Raw genomic sequence first — 20,712 nt, 5'->3', positions numbered from 1 at the left:
GGAATCAGGGATTAGGTAAACCGCTTGGTGTTTTTCAAAGGCTGAAATGAAGGCAGACAGATGGAGGACCGTTAGAGCTTGGAGCCGACGCCATCACTTTCCCGCCAGCACCCAGGGGTTTTGCAGGGAGAGCTGGAGTTTATAGTCTGTTTGGTCTTGTTGCCCCTTGAAACCTTCAACAGCTTAAAAGCACATTTGGCTCCTGGCCCAGAACTCGCTGGCCGGCTGTCCCCCGGGGCAGTTCTCATCCCCTCCACGGCCCCCCTCCTGGTCATAGCTCACCCACAGAGGAGGGGCCTTCCACGGCAGGCCTCAAGGCAGAGGCACCCCAGGCCCCCTCTTAGTGCCGCCTCCCAGCCTCCCTGACGTGGATCACTTGGCCAGCTCAGGGCCCACAGATGAGGTGAGACTCTAGAGAGGTGCATGGAGCCCTCCGGATCAGCAGCCAGGTAGCCCTGTGCTGCCCGCCGCAGGCTGGGGAAGGTGCTGGGACAGGGGCTAGGCGGGTCCAGGTCACCTGTCACACACAGGAGGGACACTCTTGGGCCCTCTACGCTTGCTAACAGCTTATGCTGGCTCTTCCTGGAAGGTTCCAGAGTTTCACAGACCCCATGGGCCAGGGGACTCCAGGGTCCTCAGGGCTTGTGCAGGGAGGGCTATGAGAACAGAATGCCAGGCGGGGGCCCACAGTGCTGTCAGGCCAGCCTGAGTCCAGTCTCCTGCCTCTGGTCCCCGGGATCCCTTCCAGGCTGGGGACAGTTGTGTCATGATTTCTGAGGTCCCAATCTGCTGTCATTTTGCTGAGTGACCTTAGGCAAGTGACTCAACCTCCCTGGTGCTGGCTTCCCAAGCTGTGAAGTGGCAGCAAGACTCTCTTCTTCCAGGGCACAGTGGGGGTGGGCCCTGGCTGCTCTCCCATCCACCTTCTCCTTGCCTGTGAAGATAACTCACACATCCCCACCTTCTGCAGGATGCCCCATGCTCACCCTGGCCACTGAGGCCATGTTTCTGAAAACACAAAGCTCATTCCTGACTATGCCCTGGATAAAAAGACTTTCCTGCATTGCAGGGGGGGCCAGCCCCTCTGCCTTCCCCTTCCTGCACAGTGGTCCTGGGCCTGCCCAGCACCTCTGGAAACCTGGGGGTTGGGGAGCAATGCCCTGAGTCCTCCTCTGACACCAGTGCTGGCCCCAGGGCACCGGCACATCCAGAAGGGACAAGACTTGGGATGAGAACTTCCCAGGACAATGTCCCAGGCAGCTCTGGCATACTCGCCCTGGGAACGGGCAGCATGAGAGGGCTTGGCCATCCCACCCCATCCTAGGAGACACAGCCCATGCCAGGGGGATCTCTTGCCAGCTCCACAGGAGGACTCTGCCAGGGGAGGAGGACAGGGGCCTGCGAACCCACACCTTGCTGAGCGGCTGCTGTGATGGCAGGTGCAGGTACAGGCAGGAGGCGCCCCGGAGCACTCGCCCTAGCTGGGGCTGGCGGGACCCTCAGCCAGTTCTTTCCCCATGGACTTCTCAGCGGCTCCATCCTCCTGAAGGCCCAGGGGTCTCATCTTTATGGCAGGACTCACAGCATCTAATTCATAAGGGGAGTCCAGAAAAGCTGAGAAAAGGGACAGCTCGTGACAGTGCCACTGTGGACGACGGGCCACCTCTGGCCCATTGTCACTGGCAGATGACCACTGACAATGGGCCAGAGAGCAGCTCTCACCGCCAAAGACCCAGGACAAGGTAGTTCCCTGCGGCCCTTGGAGGTACTCGCGTCGAACACAGATTTGATCTCACCAACCCAAAATCCGAAGCGTTGGCCCTATTGCCCCATTTTACAGATGAGGACACGGGGCTCCAAGTCACCAGCAGGGAAGGAAGTCCAAGGCTGGGGGGACCTGCCGGAAGAATGCCCTCCATGCCCATCACTTCCTCCGTACGTGGCTCTGTGAGGGACAGCAGTGTCCCACCTCCCCTGCATGGCAAGGCTGCCCCACTAGAACCAGACTCAGGGGCTGGGAGGCAGTGAGGGCCTGGTCTGCAGGCGCAGGGGGCTGCTGACACGGCCATAGCCACACACTCAGGCTCCGCGTCTATACCCAGGGAGGCTGCGGGCACAGCACCAGCCGTTAGCACTGGCCTTGCACTGCAGGAGACACGTGTGTCTTGGCCCTGAGGGTCTCTATCTCCCTCTGTCCCTCAAGGGCGCATCACTTTGGACAAAGGGGGCCTCTGTGGGGCCACAGACACCCCAGGAAAAACCCCCAGTCCCTGTTTAAACGAACTCTCTTAGAGTTTGGTGAATCCTTGTTCGGTATAACTCTAAACACAGAACAGATTGGCTTTGAATGAGTGGAAGTTGTCCTTCCAGGGGAAGATTGGGGCTGCTGGAGGAATATGTCTCAACAGTGCCAGCCCCTCATTTTTAGAGCCTTCTAGAGCAGCCAAGCGACTGAGATGGGAGGTGTCATTACGCAGAGCCCGCTGGAAAGCAGAGATAAATCACTTTTACTTCAAAAGAAATAGAAATTCTCTTCCACTTGCAATGAGACAAAAGGTGGCTGGGACTCTGAGGCCAGCTCACCAAACTTCCTCCTCACACTGTTAAGGAAAAAAAAAAAAAAGAAAAGATGCTTGGGGCAGCTGAGGGCATCGCTGACCCTGCTGGACTTCATTAAGAAAGACAGGTCCAATTTTCCAACGTGAGCACAGCTAACAGCCAGGAAACTCTGGGGCTAGGAAAACACCTCCTCCAGACCATTAACAACTTGTGGTCAATAAAAACCTCTCGTTCCTGGCAGCCACTCTGGCTCAAATCGAATTCCACGACAGGAAAAAATGGCTCACCAGAAACACAGAATTCGGAACCTATCTGTGACCTACTGTTCGACCAGAAGCCTGCCAGGCACCAGCTGCAGAGTGAGACCTGCACCGTTCCCTGGAAGAACAAGCTGGGGTATGAAAACAGCCTCCTCCATTCAAGAGCCATTTCCTTTTGAAAACCGCACGTTACCTTCATCCTTTGCTGACAAAGTAGGTAAACTCTGGCATGTTTGCTGTCGGCCACTCATAGGCATTTTTCATGGATTAATTCTCACGGTGCCTCCCACACACACAAAACTGCGGTGGGTACTATTACTGTCATTTTACAGATGGGGAAACTGAGTCTCGGAGAGGTCAGACAACTCACCGAAGATCTCACCACTGGGAAACAGTGGAGCCAGGATGCAAACCCAGCCCTGAACACGGATTTCTAGTGCTTCCCTGGGTAAGGGACTCTTCACATACGTCTGCTTTTGGGAAAACAGCTTTTCCTGCTCAGTTAGAATATCAACGAAGCACTATTTGTTTTAGGATCCTAATTTTTTAAAGATAAAATAAAGCTTTTTCCTGAATCTTTACAGCAGAACACACAGAAATTACAAAGATTTGACACAGCACAAAAAAGAGACTGCATGACAAACATTAAAACCCTGAGGCCGGGCGTGGTAGCTCACGCCTGCAATCCCAGCACTGTGGGAGGCCAAGGCGGGCGGATCACAAGGTCAGGAGATCGAGACCATCCTGGCTAACACAGTGAAACCCCGTCTCTACTAAAAATACAAAAAAATTTAGCTGGGCATGGTGGCGGGCGCCTGTAGTCCCAGCTACTCGAGAGGCTGAGGCAGGAGAATGGCGTGAACCCGGGAGGCAGAGCTTTCAGTGAGCCAAGATTGCGCCACTGCACTCAGCCTGGGTGACAGAGCGAGACTCCGTCTCAAAAAAAAAAAAAAAAACAAAAAAAAACCCGAGGCCACCGCGTGGCCTCCCATCCAGAGGCAGGGCCTCGACCCACAGAACAACAGGCAGCGGTGGGGGTGACTCTGGCAGGTGCCCAGGCCAAGCCAGAACCTCCCCTGCAGCTGTGCAGGTAGCCTTACTGTGACCAATGTTTTACAAATGAGTCTCAAAGCTCATCAATGTCACCTGCTTTGCCTAGATCCTCCCACCAGCGAGAGGCAAAACCAGCACTTGATCCCAGCCTGTGTGACTCCAAGGCAGCTTTTAACCCCAGCTCCCCAGAATAGCCCAGAAGCTGCCTCCTGCCTGGCTGAGGACGGCTCCTGTGCCCGCAGTTCCTTCCAGGCGCCTAGGCAGGTCTGTTCAGAAGTGTGCCCTGAGGGTGTGTCTCAATAGCTTGCAAAATCTGGCTATGCCAGCAGGATCCAAGCACCCGCCCTGCTCTACCGAAGCCCCAGGCTACAGCTTCCTGGAAACTGACCCAGAGCCAACTGCACGTTCAGCAGAATCTCCACCACCTTCACACCTACTCCCTGCCTTCTTCTAACAGGCCCATCTCATTCCACAGAGCGTGGCTGCTCTGATCATTCGTCTGCGGTCTGCACTGGGCCGCGGGGCTGTGTCCTGCCTTTCTGTCTGCCTTGACACTGGATTAATATCCGGAACAACAGAATTTGACATTAAGCCGGGGCTTCCTATAAGGGAGACAGTGTGCTGCTGTGTCACTGCATTCAACCTCACGGAACCTTTGCCACAGCTCATGAAGCAGCCACATCTGTGATCCCATTTTACAGACGGAGACGCTAAGACAGAGAAATAGCAGAGCAGCTTGCCCGAGGCCCAAATCCAACACTCGATAGAGCTGGGAGTCCAGCCCAGGTGGGCTTGCCCTGAGGCCAGCACTCTGCTGAATGTCCAGTTCACAGTGATACTACGTGGTCCCCAGTATGATTTCCTAGAAAGGTGAGACTTTCAGATTTGCCCTCTTCTCACACGCTCAAAGCCCCAGGGCCAGTTCAACCGTGCCCGTCCCCACGAGCAGACATCGATACCTCTAACACAGAAGTGAACTCAGTACGTGTGATGTCTCCTTAGCGTGCCCTTGGCAGAACACCAAGATTGAGTCAGCACGGTGTCTGGTTTGGTGACCCCGAGTCACCGAGAAGAAACATGGCCCTGGGGACCCCACCTCAGCCATGAAACGGGGGCAGCCGGATGCAGAACCGATGGTAGACACAGCCAGGAGCTCACGGCAGCGCTCGGGGATTTAGGGAGGAGACACTGCCCTAACTTGTCCCATCTCTGCAGCCCTGGAGGAGGAAATCCCAGAGCCGGGATGGCCCTTGGAGACCATTTAAGCCAGTGGCTTTTGAACAGGTTTTAGCCACAGAGCCCTGGGCGCAAAACCAAATCTTCTGCAAAACCCAACTTACATAAACGACAAAGAAGCCCAGTGGAGGGGTCCTGGCTGCCGCCTAACCCAAGCCGCGGGGGCAACAGTCACTGCAGTGCCCTTGGGAAGGGCAGAGTCCAGGACCCTGTGCAGGCTGTAGCCCCAGCACCCCAGGAGGCAGGGCCCTGGAACCCCTACAGGCTCATGGTGACCCCAACGCCCCCACCCGGGGCAGCTGGGGATCACTGGTCACCTGCAGAAGCTCTCAACCTGTTTCTTGGCAGTGGGACGGGGCATTCTCCTGCTCTCTCACGCAGAACCCCAACCTATGAAGGGCTCCATGGGCTGAAGTGAGAGTCCCAGAACCCACTCAGCTCAGGCCCCGACTCCCAAGCCTCTGAGGCATTCCCCAGGAAAGCAAGGCCCCTGGCTGGACACAGCTAGACTCGAGTGAGGCCAGCCCGAGTTGGGTCCGCACAGGTCTCCCTGGTGCATCCACACAGTGGCCCAGCTCTGCCCTTCAAGCTCACCCAGAGGACAGCTGCCCCTGTCCCAGGATGGCCTCGGATACAGACGGCAGGAGTGTGCAGGTTTCCAGGAGCCTCAGCACGAGGGTGGACAAAGCCCCTGTTCTTTCCGAGCCAGCACCCAGGAGACTCACGTAGTGGGCCCTTGGGACAAGGGCGGCCACTGCCATCCCCACACGGCCTACAGGCGACAGCAGCTCTGGCCCCTCCATTTCCGAAAGCCACACACATCCCTTAGGACGGCAGCAGAGGCTTCTGACCAACAGAGACGGTGACCACAGTGGCCCACCAGCGGGTCCCGGCCCGAGGAGTCTCCTCCAACAGCAGCCACAGTGGCTCCACAGGAGGAGTGCCCTGGTGGGCACGGGGGTTGGTCCGCCCTCCTGCTCACCTCAAACACCTCCTCATCCAGGATCCGGGTGCCAAACACGATGATGCCATTGATGTCGATCATGGGGTGGTCGCTGCGGTCGAGGAATTTGGTGGTCTTCTTTTTACAGTCGAGGATCAAGGTGACATTTTTCTTGTGGACGCTGAGAGCAATTCTGTGCCACCTGCAAAGAAACAGATGGTGAAGACAGGGCTTGGATCACAGATGCCAGCTGAAGCGATTTTGCTGCAAATTCCTCGAGACACAGGAAGAAGGCCCACTTCCTGCACGATCGTGGTGGGGCGGAGCAGATCAAGGCCCAGCCTCTGGAATCAGACAAGTTAGGGCAACACCCCGTGCCATGAGATCTACTCATTCCCCAGAATCCTCGTCCCTCAGACAAGGATGGCTGTCTGAACCCTGGAAGCCCAGCCGGGAGCCCAAGTGAAAAGGGGAAGGGGGAGCACACAGCACTCGGCACTGGCTCGGGAGCCAGGAGTGTGGTCCCTGGGAGCGCGGGCCCTGCGGTGCGGTCACAGCCATCGGGAGAATGGCAGGGCGGCGGCCGTTGTATTTTGCTGTGTGCATGAGAGCACTCGTCATGTGCCCTCTGAACCCCGATGGCAAACTGCAGGCAGCCAGAGAAGACCGGGTGTGGATGGGAAATGGTGGAAGGAGTGGATCTGTCTGAAAGTCTTAGCGAAGAATTCAGAAATCATGTATTGAAGACGTTCGGAGATTATCAGGGCATGACCTCACACGTGCTGACCATGAAAGAGGCGACTGACAACCCCTGGTGTTGAGGTCTGCACCCAACAGAGCGTGCTGGCATGACCCGCTTTTTCTCATGCTCACTCCCACTCCTAACACACCTGTGTCCTTGAAGGATACCTGAAATCCGTTCTGGAAAAGGTTGGGTATAACCTCACAATTTCCTGTGTCCCTTCTGACACAAACAGGCAGGAATTTGATGTGCTTTAGTGCACTTTACAAAGGGATAATGGAGGCCCAGGGAGGAGAGGTGACTCCCCAGGGCCACAGAGGATGAATCAAGACCATAACCCAGGTTTCAGGACTCCAAGCCCAGCACCCCCTCCTCTGCTGCGGCGTCTGTGGGAGTCTCAGTACCGGCTGCTGCACGTCCTCTCCTGTGCCCCACATCTGGTCAGTGGTATGAGCTGGCCTGATCCCCCCTCCAGCAGGGGGACAGTTGCCCAGAAGTGCCCACTTACTTGCCATCTGACAGGTTGATGCCCCGGAAAAGGGGGTAGTCTTCCGGGCCAGGCTTCCCCGTGTGGTCCTCGTAGAGGAAGACGGGAGAGCGGCCCAGCTCCAGCCCAATCTGCTGGATACCCTGCTCGTTGTAGATGGAGACCAGGAAGGCCTGGCTGCCTTTCTTGGCTTTCACAGTTGTTAGGATGGAGAAGTCCTCGGGAAATGCAGACGCTGAAACAGAGCACAGAGGTGAGAAGGCAGTCGGGGAGCACCCCCAACCACACCCAGCCATGGCTCTCTGCAAACAAGCCAGCCCGGGACCCTGGGAAGCTGTGCTGCCCGTCGTGGGGCACTGCCATCTGCTGCGCATCTGCCCCTTGATCAAACTGCTCCTGCAGCCCTTCCCTGCTCCCACTTGGCCAAACCTGCCCACTTCAAGACTCAGTGCAAATGCAAACTCCTCCATGAAACACAACTGGTCCTTCCAGCTGGGAGCCCTCAACCCCCTGTCCTCAGCTCCTGCGCCTAACACATCTGTGTGTTGACCCTCAGGAGAACCTCTCGGGCTGTGAGCTGCCTCTGGAGGGAGGCTGCTTCTGAGGCGTCTTAGTACGCTCCATGGGGTCACACCACTCAGCATGCAAGGAAGGGAGGGACGGAGGGGGAGGGAGGGAGGGAGACGGAGGGAGGAAGCAGAGAGAGGAAGGGAGAAGGGAAGCAACAGCCTCGAACCGCCACTAGAATTGTACTTTGTGACATTTCCTGGTTGATATGCAAAACAGAGAAAAAGTGGAAATTCATCAAAAGAATTTAATCCAAATTTAAAATTAGAAAAAAAATATATCCCTAGTATGTTAACGGGAGGAATTACCTCTTACAACACACGCCAGGAGCAATTTGAGGTCATTAAAAGGCAGACCCAGGCTGGCCCGGCCACGAGCACCTAAGCCCACTCCACATATCTGCCCCTCATCCGTGGGCATGACCGGGAGCCCCAGCCCCTCCTGTCCATCGATCCTGGTGGCAAAGGCAGCGATGCTCTCACCCTGGGCCACCTGCAGTTCTGCCAAGAGCCTGGGGCTGATGGAGGGCCTGAGGCTAATTGATGCCGGTGGGCCAGCCAAAAGTGCTGGGCCTAAGGCTGTGGGCTGCTCAGAACCGGCCAGAAGGAGCAGTGTCCCAGCAGGGTGTCAACAGGGACATGCCAAGTAAGGGGGGCCCAGGACCTGCTGCTGGAGCCGCCCCAGATGCAGCACCACTACGGAGGGCTGGGATCCGGCGGGTGGGCGTGAGCCATCGTGAATCCATTACCAGACCCACCCCTTTAGAAGTGGGAACAAAGGCTAACCAGGTGGCCCAGAGGCCCCTGACCCCATGGGGCAGCAGAGTCTGGATCTGGGGCAGCAGAGTCTGGATCTGCGGCAGCAGCGCCTGCACGGCGGCTATCCATGAGCACCCTCTGCTGGCGAAATCGTGGCAAGGCAGGCAGCAGCGTCACCGCCTCTGCCCCTGGTCACTCCAGCACAGCTGCAGATACCACACTGGGAGGAAGGGGACGCTGAAGGCCCCCTCGTCCTACAGCATCCTGAGGCTTCCAAGGGGGAGGAGAATGCTGCCTGTCACAGCCTCTGCATCCTCTGTAAGGTGCTGCAGGGAGATCTCCTGAGGGTCTGCAAAATGAGGGGCCACTACTCCAGCCAAACCCTCCAAGGCCCCCACAGGCCAACCCAGAGCCTGTGTGAGCGCTGGAAGCTGCCACAGCAGCAGGCTCATCCTGCAGTCACGAATCTCTCACTAAGGCACTGACAGGGAACAGGGCTGCCCAGCTGTGGCCAGGTACCCTGTGTTGACCAGCTCCAAGCCATGACTCAGCTGTTCCCACAGGAGACTGGGCCCCAGGTGGGCCTGGCCAAGGCACCTGCCCCCAAAGCTGGGGACAGCCCCAGGTGGGGGTGATGACAGTCAGTGTGGCCATCTGGGAAAGGCAGGTTTCACGGAGGAACTGGCTCAGGACTCCCACGTCTAGACACAAGCCATCAGCTTTGTTTTTTTGGGTTTTTTTGTGGGGTTTTTTTGAGATAGAGTCTCGTTCTGTTGCCCAGGTTGGAGTGCAGTGGTGAGATCTCGGCTCACTGCAACCTCCACCTCCCAGGTTCAAGTAATTCTCTTGCCTCAGCCTCCCAAGTAGCTGGGACTACAGGTCCACACCACCACGCCTGATTAATTTTTGTATTTTTGGTAGAGATGGGGTTTCACCATGTTGGTCAGGCTGGTCTCGAACTCCTGACCTCAGGTGATCCACCCGCCTTGGCCTCCCAAACTGCTGCGATTATGGCTTTGCATCATCCTTCCACATGAGGGGATGTGGGCAGGGGACTCTGGAGATGACAGCCTTAGCTGGTCCCACCTATGGCAAGGGAGTGGGACCTGCCATGCCCACCCACCGTAGGGACCCCATATGGCAAGGCTGCCAGCAGGACCATGGCAGCCCCACGTGGTCCCTGGGAGTGCATGGGGCACTGAGGGCCAGGTGGGGTCTCACCTGAAGCACTCAGGTCCCCGTCCACACCCAGGGCAGATGGCACAGTCACCACCTGAGTCCACTCCCTCACTCTCATTGCAAAGGGCCACCTGGCTCCCGTCCCCACCCCACCGCCACCCTGAGTGCCACAGTCATTCTTCCGTCTTAAAAGATCAAAGGACGAGTTGAGCACACTCATGTCTCCGGCACAAGGCACCTCTAGGCCCACGAACCCCCATCTCCTGCAGCTCATTAAAATGCCGTTTCTCAAGTTTTGAAATCTCTATGGTAACAAATTTTCTCAGCTCAGATAAAACCCAAAAGGATAAATTATGTTTAACATTAATCTCTCTCCTGGCAAAATAACAATGGATTTATTGTCACTGTGAGATGGCCCATTCCAGTCATGACATGAGCTGGGACGCTGACACTATAATCTACGCTATCCGGGCACTCTGGGAGGAGGGAGTCGGCTGTCGAACACTTCATGTTTCATTTCTCCAAGAAAAGTCACAGTTGAGGGGTGGGCTCCGGACTCCCTCAGAGCTTTTCATTTTTTTTTTTTTTAAAGACAGAGTCTCACTCTGTTGCCCAGGCTGGAGTGCAGTGGCGTGATCTCAGCTCACTGCAAGCTCCGCCTCCCGGGTTCATGCCATTCTCCTGCCTCAGCCTCCTGAGTAGCTGGGACTACAGGCGCCCGCCACAAAGCCTGGCTAATTTTTTTGTATTTTTAGTAGGGATGGGGTTTCACCGTGTTAGCCAGGATGGTCTTGATCTCCTGACCTCGTGATCCGCCTGCCTTGGCCTCCCAAAGTGCTGGGATTACAGGTGTGAGCCACCCCGCCCGGCCAGAGCTTTTCACTTTTACTTCTGCTGAAGTCCATAGGCACTAGAGCATTTTAGGTATGCAGTAGGAGTACAATAAATGCATTTGTGTTGAAACTAAATCATACTGAGCCGACAGTTACTAAGCATACTGATTGCTCACTACAGTGGATCACGTGATCAATAAACAGTGACTGATCCCCTAATAAACAGTGATTGGTGCCAGGCTCTGGGATGACACAGTCAAAGGACAGATATGGTCCCTGACCTCAGAAAGTGATACTCCCACGATACAAACAGAAATCATCAAACCAAACCAGTTAGTTAAATAATTGCAGGCTGGGCGAGGTGGTTCATGCCTGTAATCCCAGCACTTTGGGAGGCCAAGGCAGGAGGATCACTTGAGGTCAGGAGTTCCACACCAGCCTGGCCAACATGGTGAATCCCTGTCTGTGCCAAAAATATAAAAAAAATTAGCTGGGTGTGGTGGCACACACCTGTAATCCCAACTACTCGGGGGGCTGAGGCAGGAGAATCGCTTGAACCTGGGAGGCAGAGGTTGCCGTGAGCCAAGATTACACCACTGCACTCCAGCCTGGGCGACAGAGTGAGACTCTGTCTCAATAATAATAATAATAATAATCGCAAATAATGCAGGGGGCAGTGGGGCAGGGTGGCAGAAAGAGGTCAGAGGATAGGAAATGAATGCGGGGTGTGGCTAACTTTGGACAGGGGGCCAGGAACCTGGGGGGCGGCTGAGGTTTCAGCTGGACCCTGGCAGCCCAGGAGGGGCCGGGCTAAGGGGAGCATGGCAGGCCCAGGGCAGAGGCCCAGGATCCAGGGGCACCGAGGCAGCCCTGCAGAAGGAATTTCACCAGCCGTCTTCAGTCCTGACCAGAAGGGCTCTCAGTCCCACACTGGGGTGGGACAGGTGAGGGGCTCCAGAGAGGAAGCTGCCATCGGGCAGCCCCTGCAGGGAGAACTTGGTTCTGGAACCTTCTGGCCTGGACCCAAACTTACTGCATTTGTCATGGCCAGAAGTGAAGTTCACATTCCCTGGGCTGGACCAACCCATGGGGTCGAAGATAGAGTGAGGAAGAGACGGTCTCCAGTCTCACCAGGTAGATTCCCAGGTGGGAACCCCACATCTTATTTCATGGGAGCCCCCTCCTCTCAGCCATCAGGGAACCCCTGTCCTGCTCTATGGGGGTACAGGGGAGTGGGGAGCATCTGCTCAGTGAGTAGAGGGTCAGCAAAGCCCCCAGGCTGAGGACACTACCCTCCCACTGCTGCCTCCATCTTCCCCTCACGTCAGCCTGCCCCTGCAGCCGGCACCCTGTTCTCGGCCGTCCCTGCGACCCTCGTCCAGCACTCAGCGCAATCCTGTGGAGGGTGCCAGGGCCCAGCGCAACTGGCTGCTTCCTCGCTCTCTGGCAGGAAGGTACTGGCGGGGGCAGCGAGGGGCAGCAGGACATTCTGCCCAAGGGAGGCTGATTCTGGAGCCCAGGCCCCAGGGTGCAGGAGAGCCACAGGCGAAGACAGGGTGTCGGCCAAGGGCCAGGGGGGTGTGGGCAGAGCCGTGGCCTCCACCCAACCCTGCCTGGCGTCCTGAGTAGGAGGCAAATCTCAGAGGCCTGGTCTGAAGAGGGGTACGGAGGAAAAGGCACCTACAGAGGACAAAATGGAGAGGACCCCACCCACAGCACCAGAGCCGAGGAGGAGGATGCGTGCTGATCCAGGAAGTGGGCTCAGGTGGGGCTGGTCCCCAAGTCAGGTGACCACGGGGGACACTGCCTCGCCTGGTCATCCTCAGAGGGGACAGCTCAGATCTGGGTCATTACAAACAAGCAGTGCTGGGTCAACAAGGCAGGGAGCACACCATCCCGGGCCCCCAGTGGGGTCGTGGATCCCAGAGCTCGGGCCGCCTGGTGAGGAAGCCAGGCCCGCTGCCTTAAGGGTCTCAGGCCACCTCACCGTGAGGCGATGTCTGCACTGCAGACACAGGGGGCCGAGGCCTGGGACCCCACAGGGAAGGAAGTCCCAACCCTCCCCGCTTCACTGGCAGCCCCTGTGTCACAGTCCTGGGCTTCAGTCCCTGCAGCCTCATCTCCCTGGTGCCAGGACAACCCAGCACCCATGATCAGTCAGAAACCATGGCTCAGGGTTGAGCTCCCTGGTCCGACAGATCCCAGAACCCAGACTGCTGGGTCTGAGCAAGACTAGAAAACCCTCTTCGAATGAGGGGGGAAATTCTAGCCTCTGTCCTGCCCCCAAGTGCAGAAAATGAGAACAGGATTCTTCACCTGTACAGAAGGGAGGGCGGTGCCCCTGAGGAGGGTGGCCTAGGGAACCTCGCTCTCCCAGGCCAGAGGAGGCCGGGATCCATCTGTTCTATTCATGGCTGTGTCTCCTTGGCACCCAGATCACTCTGCCAGTTCGTGCCCAGTGGGGGATACAGGACCAGGTGGTGCCAGTGTGGGTGGAGGGCAGAGGTCAACGCCTGTGCGGCCTGGGCGGGGATGGGCACTGCACCCAGGTGGAGGCTCCCAGTCACCTGCTCAGCTCAGTCTCCAAACCCCCACCCCCGTGATCCAGGGCCACTTGGCTGCTGATTTGCCGAGGGGTGTGTGAGCTCTTCGGGGAATCTGGGGAGCCCGCTCAGGGATTTTGTCAGGGGATCGGATGCTGGGGAAACAGCTGCCTGGATGCGGGCTTCCCCTCTCGCCAAGAGATACTTGCAGATACTGTTTTTGCTCCACTCAGTTCCCCACAGCCCAGGCCTTGCCATGGCCACCTGGGCTGCACCCTCTCTTCTTCCTCTACAACTGCCAGGTTGGTACGGGTCTCTAGAATCCCGCAGATGCTGCTGCTCCCCGAGACAGGGCATGGTGCAGCTCCAGCTCCCCTAGCGCTTAGGCTGACCCACACGAGTGGCTGACGCAAGACTGTGTCGGTCCCAAGCAAACAGCCCTTTCCTGTGTGTGGCCCCTACACACTGAGCACTTCTCAAACAGAAAACCTGAAGTGAGCTTCTGAGTCCCTCCACTGAGGGGCCCACAAGCCAAGTGGGGTGGACAGAGTCCCAGCAACAGAGGACAGGTGGCGAGTTTGCTCGGAGGGCCGGGCGGAAGGGGCGAGGCGGGGTACGGCGTCAATTCAAAGGCAAATGATGTCCTATGACACTGGTCTCCAACAGTGTCCCTTGGGACCTCTGCAGGTCCCAACCCAACACTTTGGGACCTGCAGAAGGGACTCCGTAGACAGCCCTGCTTCAATACTTCCCAAGCAACCTCCAGCTTCATCTGCCATGAATGGGGCAATTGGCTTATACGGACTCACTCTACTCTGTAAGCTAATTCACAGAAGGCTCTGGAAGAGCAAGTGAAGCACTTTGGAAAACTTAAAAAAACATGGACTTAAAAAAAAATCCCGCATACTATTCAGAAATTTACCCTAGATTATGTGTTGGTTTTTTTGTTTGTTTTGTTTTGTTTGAGACAGTCTCACTCACTCTGTTGCCCAGGCTGGAGTGCAATGGTGCGATCTCGGCTCACTGCTTCACTGTGTAACCTCGCTCACCTAGCATCTGGTTAAAAGCCAGAAACAGACATGGAAACCAACTGATCTGCAGATAAGAGCCCTGCTCAGGGATGGGGTCCCTGCTGAGAGAGGCACAGAGAGCCTGCTATGCAGAAACTGCTGGAAGGCCAAGCCATTTCTTTCTTTTCCTTTTTTTTTTTTTTTTTTTTTTGACATATTCTCACTCTCACCCAGGCTGGAGTGCAGCGGTGCGATCTCAGCTCACTGCAACCTCCGCCTCCCGGGTTCAAGTGATTCTCCTGCCTCAGCCTCCCGAATAGCTGGGATTACAGGCATGCACCACCACGTCCAGCTAATTTTTGTATTTTTGGTAGAGATGGGGTTTCACTATGTTGGCCAGGCTGGTCTCAAACTCCTGACCTTAAGTGATCCACCTGCCTCAGCCTCCCAAAGTGCTGGGATTACAGGGTGAGCCACCGCGCCCAGCTGATCCTAGATTATTTATCCAATAATTAGCCTGTATTCCTGAGATACTGTAATATTTCTGGCCACAAGATAATCCAGCAGAGAAGGACAAAGTCCAGTGAGTGTGTGGTGCCCACACCCCAGAATTGGGTGACACAGAGAAGATTAAACAAAGTGGCTGAAGATCCCCTTGGAAAGCAGGAGCGCTTACTACTTCCCCAGTGTGCCCCTCAGCGTGTCACACACCCAGAGTCCATGTGGTCCTCGGCAATCAGCTCTCTAAGCCCTTCCCTGGACCAGCCCTCCCAGGCTCTCTAGGTCACGAATTCTAAACCGGGGGTCATGCGGCAGAAAAGGGTGCAACTTCTGGGCCAAGATCCAAGTGAGGATTCCGTGGCTAATTCCAAAAGAGATGCTCTCCCAAAAGCTTGTGAACGCTCCTCCAGAGGCCTGGAGAAACGAAACCGCTGCAGTCCTTTGCGGGGACAGGCTGTCTGAGCCGATGAGTTCCACACGCTTGAGGCTGGAGATCCACAGCCCAGGGCCACTCTGGTACCCAGAGGTGGGCTGTTTAAGAGAATGTGGGCTGCCGGGGGTCCCAGGCCACCTCACCTCACCTCCACCAAGCTGCAAGGCGGAGACTCGGTGCCTCGAAGGTATTTCTTGAAATAACTCGTTCTCAAAAACATTCTCGGAAAGAACTGCCCAGATTCTCTCAGAGACAAACTCTTCAAGGTCACATGGATGTAAAGGAGGGCTGGACAATGGCTGGGGATGAGTGTACAGAGAGCACGTCTGTGGAAGCAGAAACAGGCCCTCAAAAGAGGGTGTCCTTCACGGGCCCCGTGGGGACACGATCATCAGAAACACCACGGAGCATTCAAAGACTGCCCTGATCGTGGGTTCAATGCCGGGGTCACCTCCAGGTCCACCAAAAAGATGCTGCGCTGTCTTCTAATAATTACAGAGCATCTCATAAAGTGAACTCACCTGCCCTACATCCCCCCTCCCTTTCTCATCTGAATCAGAAAGAGGAGCTCATTTTAGTCCAGGCCATGAGCAAGTGGCTGGGTCAAGGCGATGAGGTTCTCCATCACCAGCTCATTAATCACGTCCAGATAAGCCCAGAGGGTTTAATTAACTGTGGCAGGTGCCGCCCCACGACTGGGTGACAGGGACAACTTGGATGCTGTATCTTAGAGCTAATGCTGCTTCCCGCTCCGGGTATGTAATTAAAAGCAGAGACCCGGCATCTGGCAGTTGATTCTCATTCAAAGCCTCCCATGCTCTTTCTAGGAGTCACGACGTTTGATTCATCGTCTCTCAATGTCACTGCCCCCAGTTAGGCTTCTGTCTGGAAGTGCTTCCTTTCCCACGACCCCGAGGTTTCTCTCAACCTCATCCCTCAGGGCCCATCTGACTCTTTCTGCCCTTGGAGTCCTGGCGGCACAGCTACCACCAGAGACACAGCTGATAGAAGGTCAAGGGCACTGGGCCACGCCCACCCACCCACCCACATCCAGCAGAGAAGGACAGTGACAAAGCCCAGTCCAGTCCAGAAGGACAAAATCCCACCGTTGCAACTGCCTTTTCACTACAGTGAAACGAAGCCGGGCTCGTGAGAGGCGCTTCCTGGAAAGCTGAGCCCACTTCTGCCACCATACAGGCTTGAGCGCTGCTCCTGGCTGGAGGCCAGAGGGCCAACGGGACCCACCGCCCCAAACAGAAGGGTGCGGCACTTACCAGGGTACAGCTGCTTGGTGGGTGCGCTGAGCTGCGCGTCTTTGGTGACTCTGTAAGCGACATCCGGGCCTTTGGAAGATCGCCGCGTGGCGCAAAAGCCTGTTGTCTTTGTTATTCCATCAGGCAAGTTGTGAAAATCTAGAACCTTCAGGAGATCTGCTGGCTGAGCTGAAATGACAGAGGAGGAGCAGAGTTAGCCACAGAGAGGAAAGGAGCACCTGGGAACACCCGGAAGCTGGGATGACAGGAAGCACCCCCACCCCCACCACTGTGAATCCTGGGCACTCAGAAGAGCCCCAGGACCAGCTTAGAGCCGCGTGCTGGGCGAGGCAGGGCACCACGCTGTGGAGGAGGGTCCCATCCCTGTCCCCACCAGCAACCACACACCAGGGGCAGACCCCGGCTAGCCCAGAGGGTCCCATCCCTGTCCCCACCAGCAGCCACACACCAGGGGCAGACCCGGGCTAGCCCAGCTCTGACGACGCCCTCCTTCCTCACTGTGCTCTCGTGGCTCCTGAGGCTGGCAGGGGCCACACACCCAGCCTCCCAGACACCTCTTCTCATTGGCCACGTAAGGAGAGCAGCCCACGCAGATGCTGGAAGGCCACAGAAGGCCCACTGCGGAGCTGGCCGCCTTATGGTGTGCTGTGCAATGACACAGGAGAACCAGTGGGTCACAACATCTGCCCTGCAGCCCTGAGAACCTTCACCCCGCCTGAGGCCCCTCCAGAGGTCATGGGGATGTCACTGGCTTAGTTTATCCCCCCTCGTCATCCACCTGGACTGTCTGTCGCCTTCCCATGACCGTTTACAGCGGGTGTGCAGTTTCCATTGCCCCGGAAGACCCCTGCCCACATCGCCAGACCATGCAGAGCCAAGAACAAGGGAGGGGCAGCCCCCGCATCCCTTCCAGAAGGTTCCTGACCCTCTACCCAGGGGCTCTCAGGGAAGGGCAAGGGGATAAGCTGACCTCTGACCAGCTGAAGCCGTGATCATTACCAGGGAGCTCAATGGTCACCCTCCAACACAAAAGACGGCCCCATCTGCCAGAGCCTCCTTCCCCCACACCACGAGGACCCCAGACCTGCATCCACCACAAGGCGCGAATCCAGGAACCTGCCCTGAACAAGGTCAGTTTTATGGGAAAAGCACTGCTCCTGTGCCCACCAGCAAGAGGCTCCCTGGGAGTCCCGGCAGAGAAAATAAACTCGAAGTTGGCATCACAGCGACAGAATGGTGTGTGTTGGGGCGGCCTGGGAGTTGGAGGAACCCGGCAGCCAGCAACTGCCCTGCCCAGTAGATGTGGACGGGGTTGGCCGTGCCCCCTCTGCTGGCCAATCAGAGCATGATACCGCCCTGTCCCAGATGGTCAGCTCAGGGATGGACGTGAGACCAGCCAGGACAAGGAAGCTCCGTCCTGGGGCTTTTTTCCTTTGAGAAAGAGGAATCCTCCCTGCTCTGCTGGCTCCAAACACAGAACAGGAACCTGGAGCTGCTGGCAAATGTCTCCTGAGCGGGTGGAGAGTGCTTGCCTGAGGATGCAGAGAGACAGACTGGCCACACTGTTTGAGTAGCTGGATCAAGCTGTGCCTGACAGAAACCGGTGTATCCCTCTTTATGCTAATGCCAATTGGAGTTAGATCCCAACATCTGCTACTAAACAGTGCCCATCTCTGAGTGCAGCGGCGTGGGCCTCCTCAGCTATCAGGTTTCCCGCTCTCTGGCCTGGCCCTCCTCCCCAGGGAGGAATGGTGATCAGCCTGCGACGGGCTCAAGAGGAAAGTCCCACTTTTTTCCCAAGGGCAGAAGGCTTGGAGGTGAGACAGGATGGCCACGCAGGTTTCCTCTCTGCTGGTGTTCGAGGACTCCTGCAGCCAGTGGCACCTGTAGCCTCAGCACTGCCACGGGAGGAGGTGACCGCCAGAGACAATGGCGCAGCGTCACTGCTTGTCCCAGCAGGCCCTCAGCGAGAGGAGCACCCAGACGGAGGACTCTGTCTCCCCAGCACTCCCTGTCCCTCCAGGGGACTCAGCGCGGGCACTGTGCTTGGTGTGCAGGCCACAAGGAGGTACAGACAGGGCCCTGTGCCACCCCCACCCCCGCCATGACCAGCTGACAGTGCAGGGAAGACAGCAGCCTGGGCAGGGCTCTGAAGGAGACCAGGGTGGAGGGAAATCGAAGCCGCATTTCTCATTCATGAAGCCCCTCCCCGTCCACAGTTCTCTGGAAGGCTCCACAGTACCCAGGTCCCAGGGTTCTGAAGTCCCTGCCTCTGACGGTGTCATTTCTACAGCTTGGCTTTGCTGCAGTCCTCTGCCAATTAAATCAAGAAGCCAGAAACATGGAGAAGCTGAGGATTTCCCACTGCGGCGTGGGAACAGTGACAAAGGGGAGGGGCGGCACAGGGACCCAGAACACCCCACGTCCAGGCCTCTCATGGCCTCTCTGATTTCCTGGGTGGCTTTCGGCTGCCAAGCAGGGCACAGCCCACCCAGCTCTGTCACCCCCTCGGGCATGTATGGCACCTCCCACCTGGCCCCAGCAAAGAAGGCTTTGGTGGGCTTTTGCCTTTGACTTGAGAAGAAACGCTGAGTGCCGGTGCCTGGTGAGGCTGCACCGCGCAGCCCTGGGCCTGGATGCAGCCCATGGGAAGAGAGGATGCCCCAGCTGCCGGTCCACCTGCTGAAGATGACACAGTGCCGAGCCCTGGGTCATCCCTAAGACTCAATTCCAGCACTGGCAGCGGCCAGGGCAGGGGAGCAAGGATCCCGGCCGGGGCTTCCTGGACTCACACCATAACAAGCCCGTGATGCTCTTCCCAGACTCAGGCTCGCAAGCCTGTTTTCTCCATTGCTGAAGGCAAGAGCTGTTTTCCAGCAGGCTTGGTGGACTTGTTCGCAGATCTCTGTTGCAACAAGTTTAAGAGGCCACCAGACCTTTCCCAGGCCCAGTGCCACCCCTCCTGCTGGCCAGGGGCTTCCTGTGCCAGAGCAGAGGAAAACATTAAGTACTTTTTAAAAAAGAAAAGGTTGGGGAGAGCCCAGGAGGAGCCTGGCAGCACAGCCTTTCAGGAGCTTTTCTTCCAGTCTCCATCAGGATGAAAACTCCACTTGGACACAGCACAAGCTTTGGGGACAGGTGGACGTGGGTTTGAAGCCAGTGGCAACCCCCACCAGAGGGTGGATCCCAGTGGGTCAAGGCCAGTGAGAGAAGCTGCAGAATCAACAGTGGCCACCGCACACTGGCCCGTGCACTTCCCGGCTCAACAAACAAGAGCCCCTCTCTTTTGCCCTTTTCTCCTAGACAGCCAGGCAGGGGCCCATCACCAGCAGTTCCCATAAGACCCACCGAGCAGCCCAGGTGCTCAGTGAAGACGAGATGGCATCATGCGTGTGGTCTCCACACCCAGCCTGGCGCCCACTCTTTAGTGAAGGACCATGCAGCTGTGCCCAGAGGTTCCTGAGACCGACCATCTGATGCACAGAAGGCCAGCTCCGAAAGCTTCATGAAACAAAAACTTTGTTGATTCCATGGAACCCTCGCCATGACCGGATCACCTATGGGGTCAGTCCATCACATGGTGGATAGATGGATGAATGGATGGATGGATGATGGATGGATGGATGGATGGATGAATGAAGTCCCAGAGAATAGCAGGTGTCCTGCTGTGCCTTGACCACCCAAGCTCCAGCCCTGCCTCCTCTAGGCACCATCCTGCTCTGCAGTCTGGGGAGCTAAAAACTACACTTCCCAGGTGCCTTTGCATAAGGATGCAGGGTTCAAATTAGAATCTGCCAATCAGAGAGACTCATGGAGCTGGACAGTGAGAGGGAGGTGGCAGCCTCCTCCGCCCTACAGCCAGCAGGGCCATATCCCCAGAAACAGCATATGGAGGTGATCCTGGTGTCCAGACCCCCATGCATGCCACGGCCTGGGACCATTTCAGGGCACCAGGCGGCATTGGCAGCAGCAACTTCCTGCAGTCTGGGTGGCAGCCTCGCTATGGTGGTGCAACCCCAAACGGGATAGTGGAGTGGGGCCTCCTGACCCCACCACGCCGGGTCTCCCAGAGACTGTATCCACCTGACTCCCTGCATTCAATCCCTTTCCCCAACGTGGCTTGCTCCCATCAGCTGTGTGCACTGAAACCAGGAGCCTCCCTGGAGCCACCTATGGGACATGGGCCCAGCACAAGGCCACTGGCATCAGAGTCTTTAAACTACAAGAGGTGTTTACCCCCAGCACCTAGGGGTCAGGCATCCTGCACAGCCTCGCTTGCCCAGGGAATACCTCTTGTCCACCCCTGAGTTGATCAGAGTTAGAGAAGTTGGCCC

General features: G+C 56.9%; 1 protein-coding gene across 2 annotated transcripts in view; it reads right to left on the bottom strand.

Annotated features, from left to right (window-relative positions):
• Nucleotides 1–20,712, bottom strand: part of COL5A1 (collagen type V alpha 1 chain) — a 207,906-nt gene that overhangs the window by 139,813 nt on the left and 47,381 nt on the right. For both annotated transcript variants that reach the window (XM_055350981.2, XM_055350982.2), the window contains exons 2-4: nt 16,379–16,546; nt 7,302–7,515; nt 6,091–6,253 (exon numbers count right to left, since the gene is read on the bottom strand). In XM_055350981.2, the coding sequence (XP_055206956.2) occupies nt 6,091–6,253; nt 7,302–7,515; nt 16,379–16,546 (545 nt within the window). The remainder of the gene's footprint in view (nt 1–6,090; nt 6,254–7,301; nt 7,516–16,378; nt 16,547–20,712) is intronic.

The sequence above is a fragment of the Gorilla gorilla genome, chromosome 13 (genome assembly GCF_029281585.2).
Source record: "Gorilla gorilla gorilla isolate KB3781 chromosome 13, NHGRI_mGorGor1-v2.1_pri, whole genome shotgun sequence".
NCBI classification, from domain to species: Eukaryota; Metazoa; Chordata; class Mammalia; order Primates; family Hominidae; genus Gorilla; species Gorilla gorilla.
Note: the sequence above shows the minus strand (reverse complement) of the source record. Positions and strands in the feature narration are given on the sequence as shown.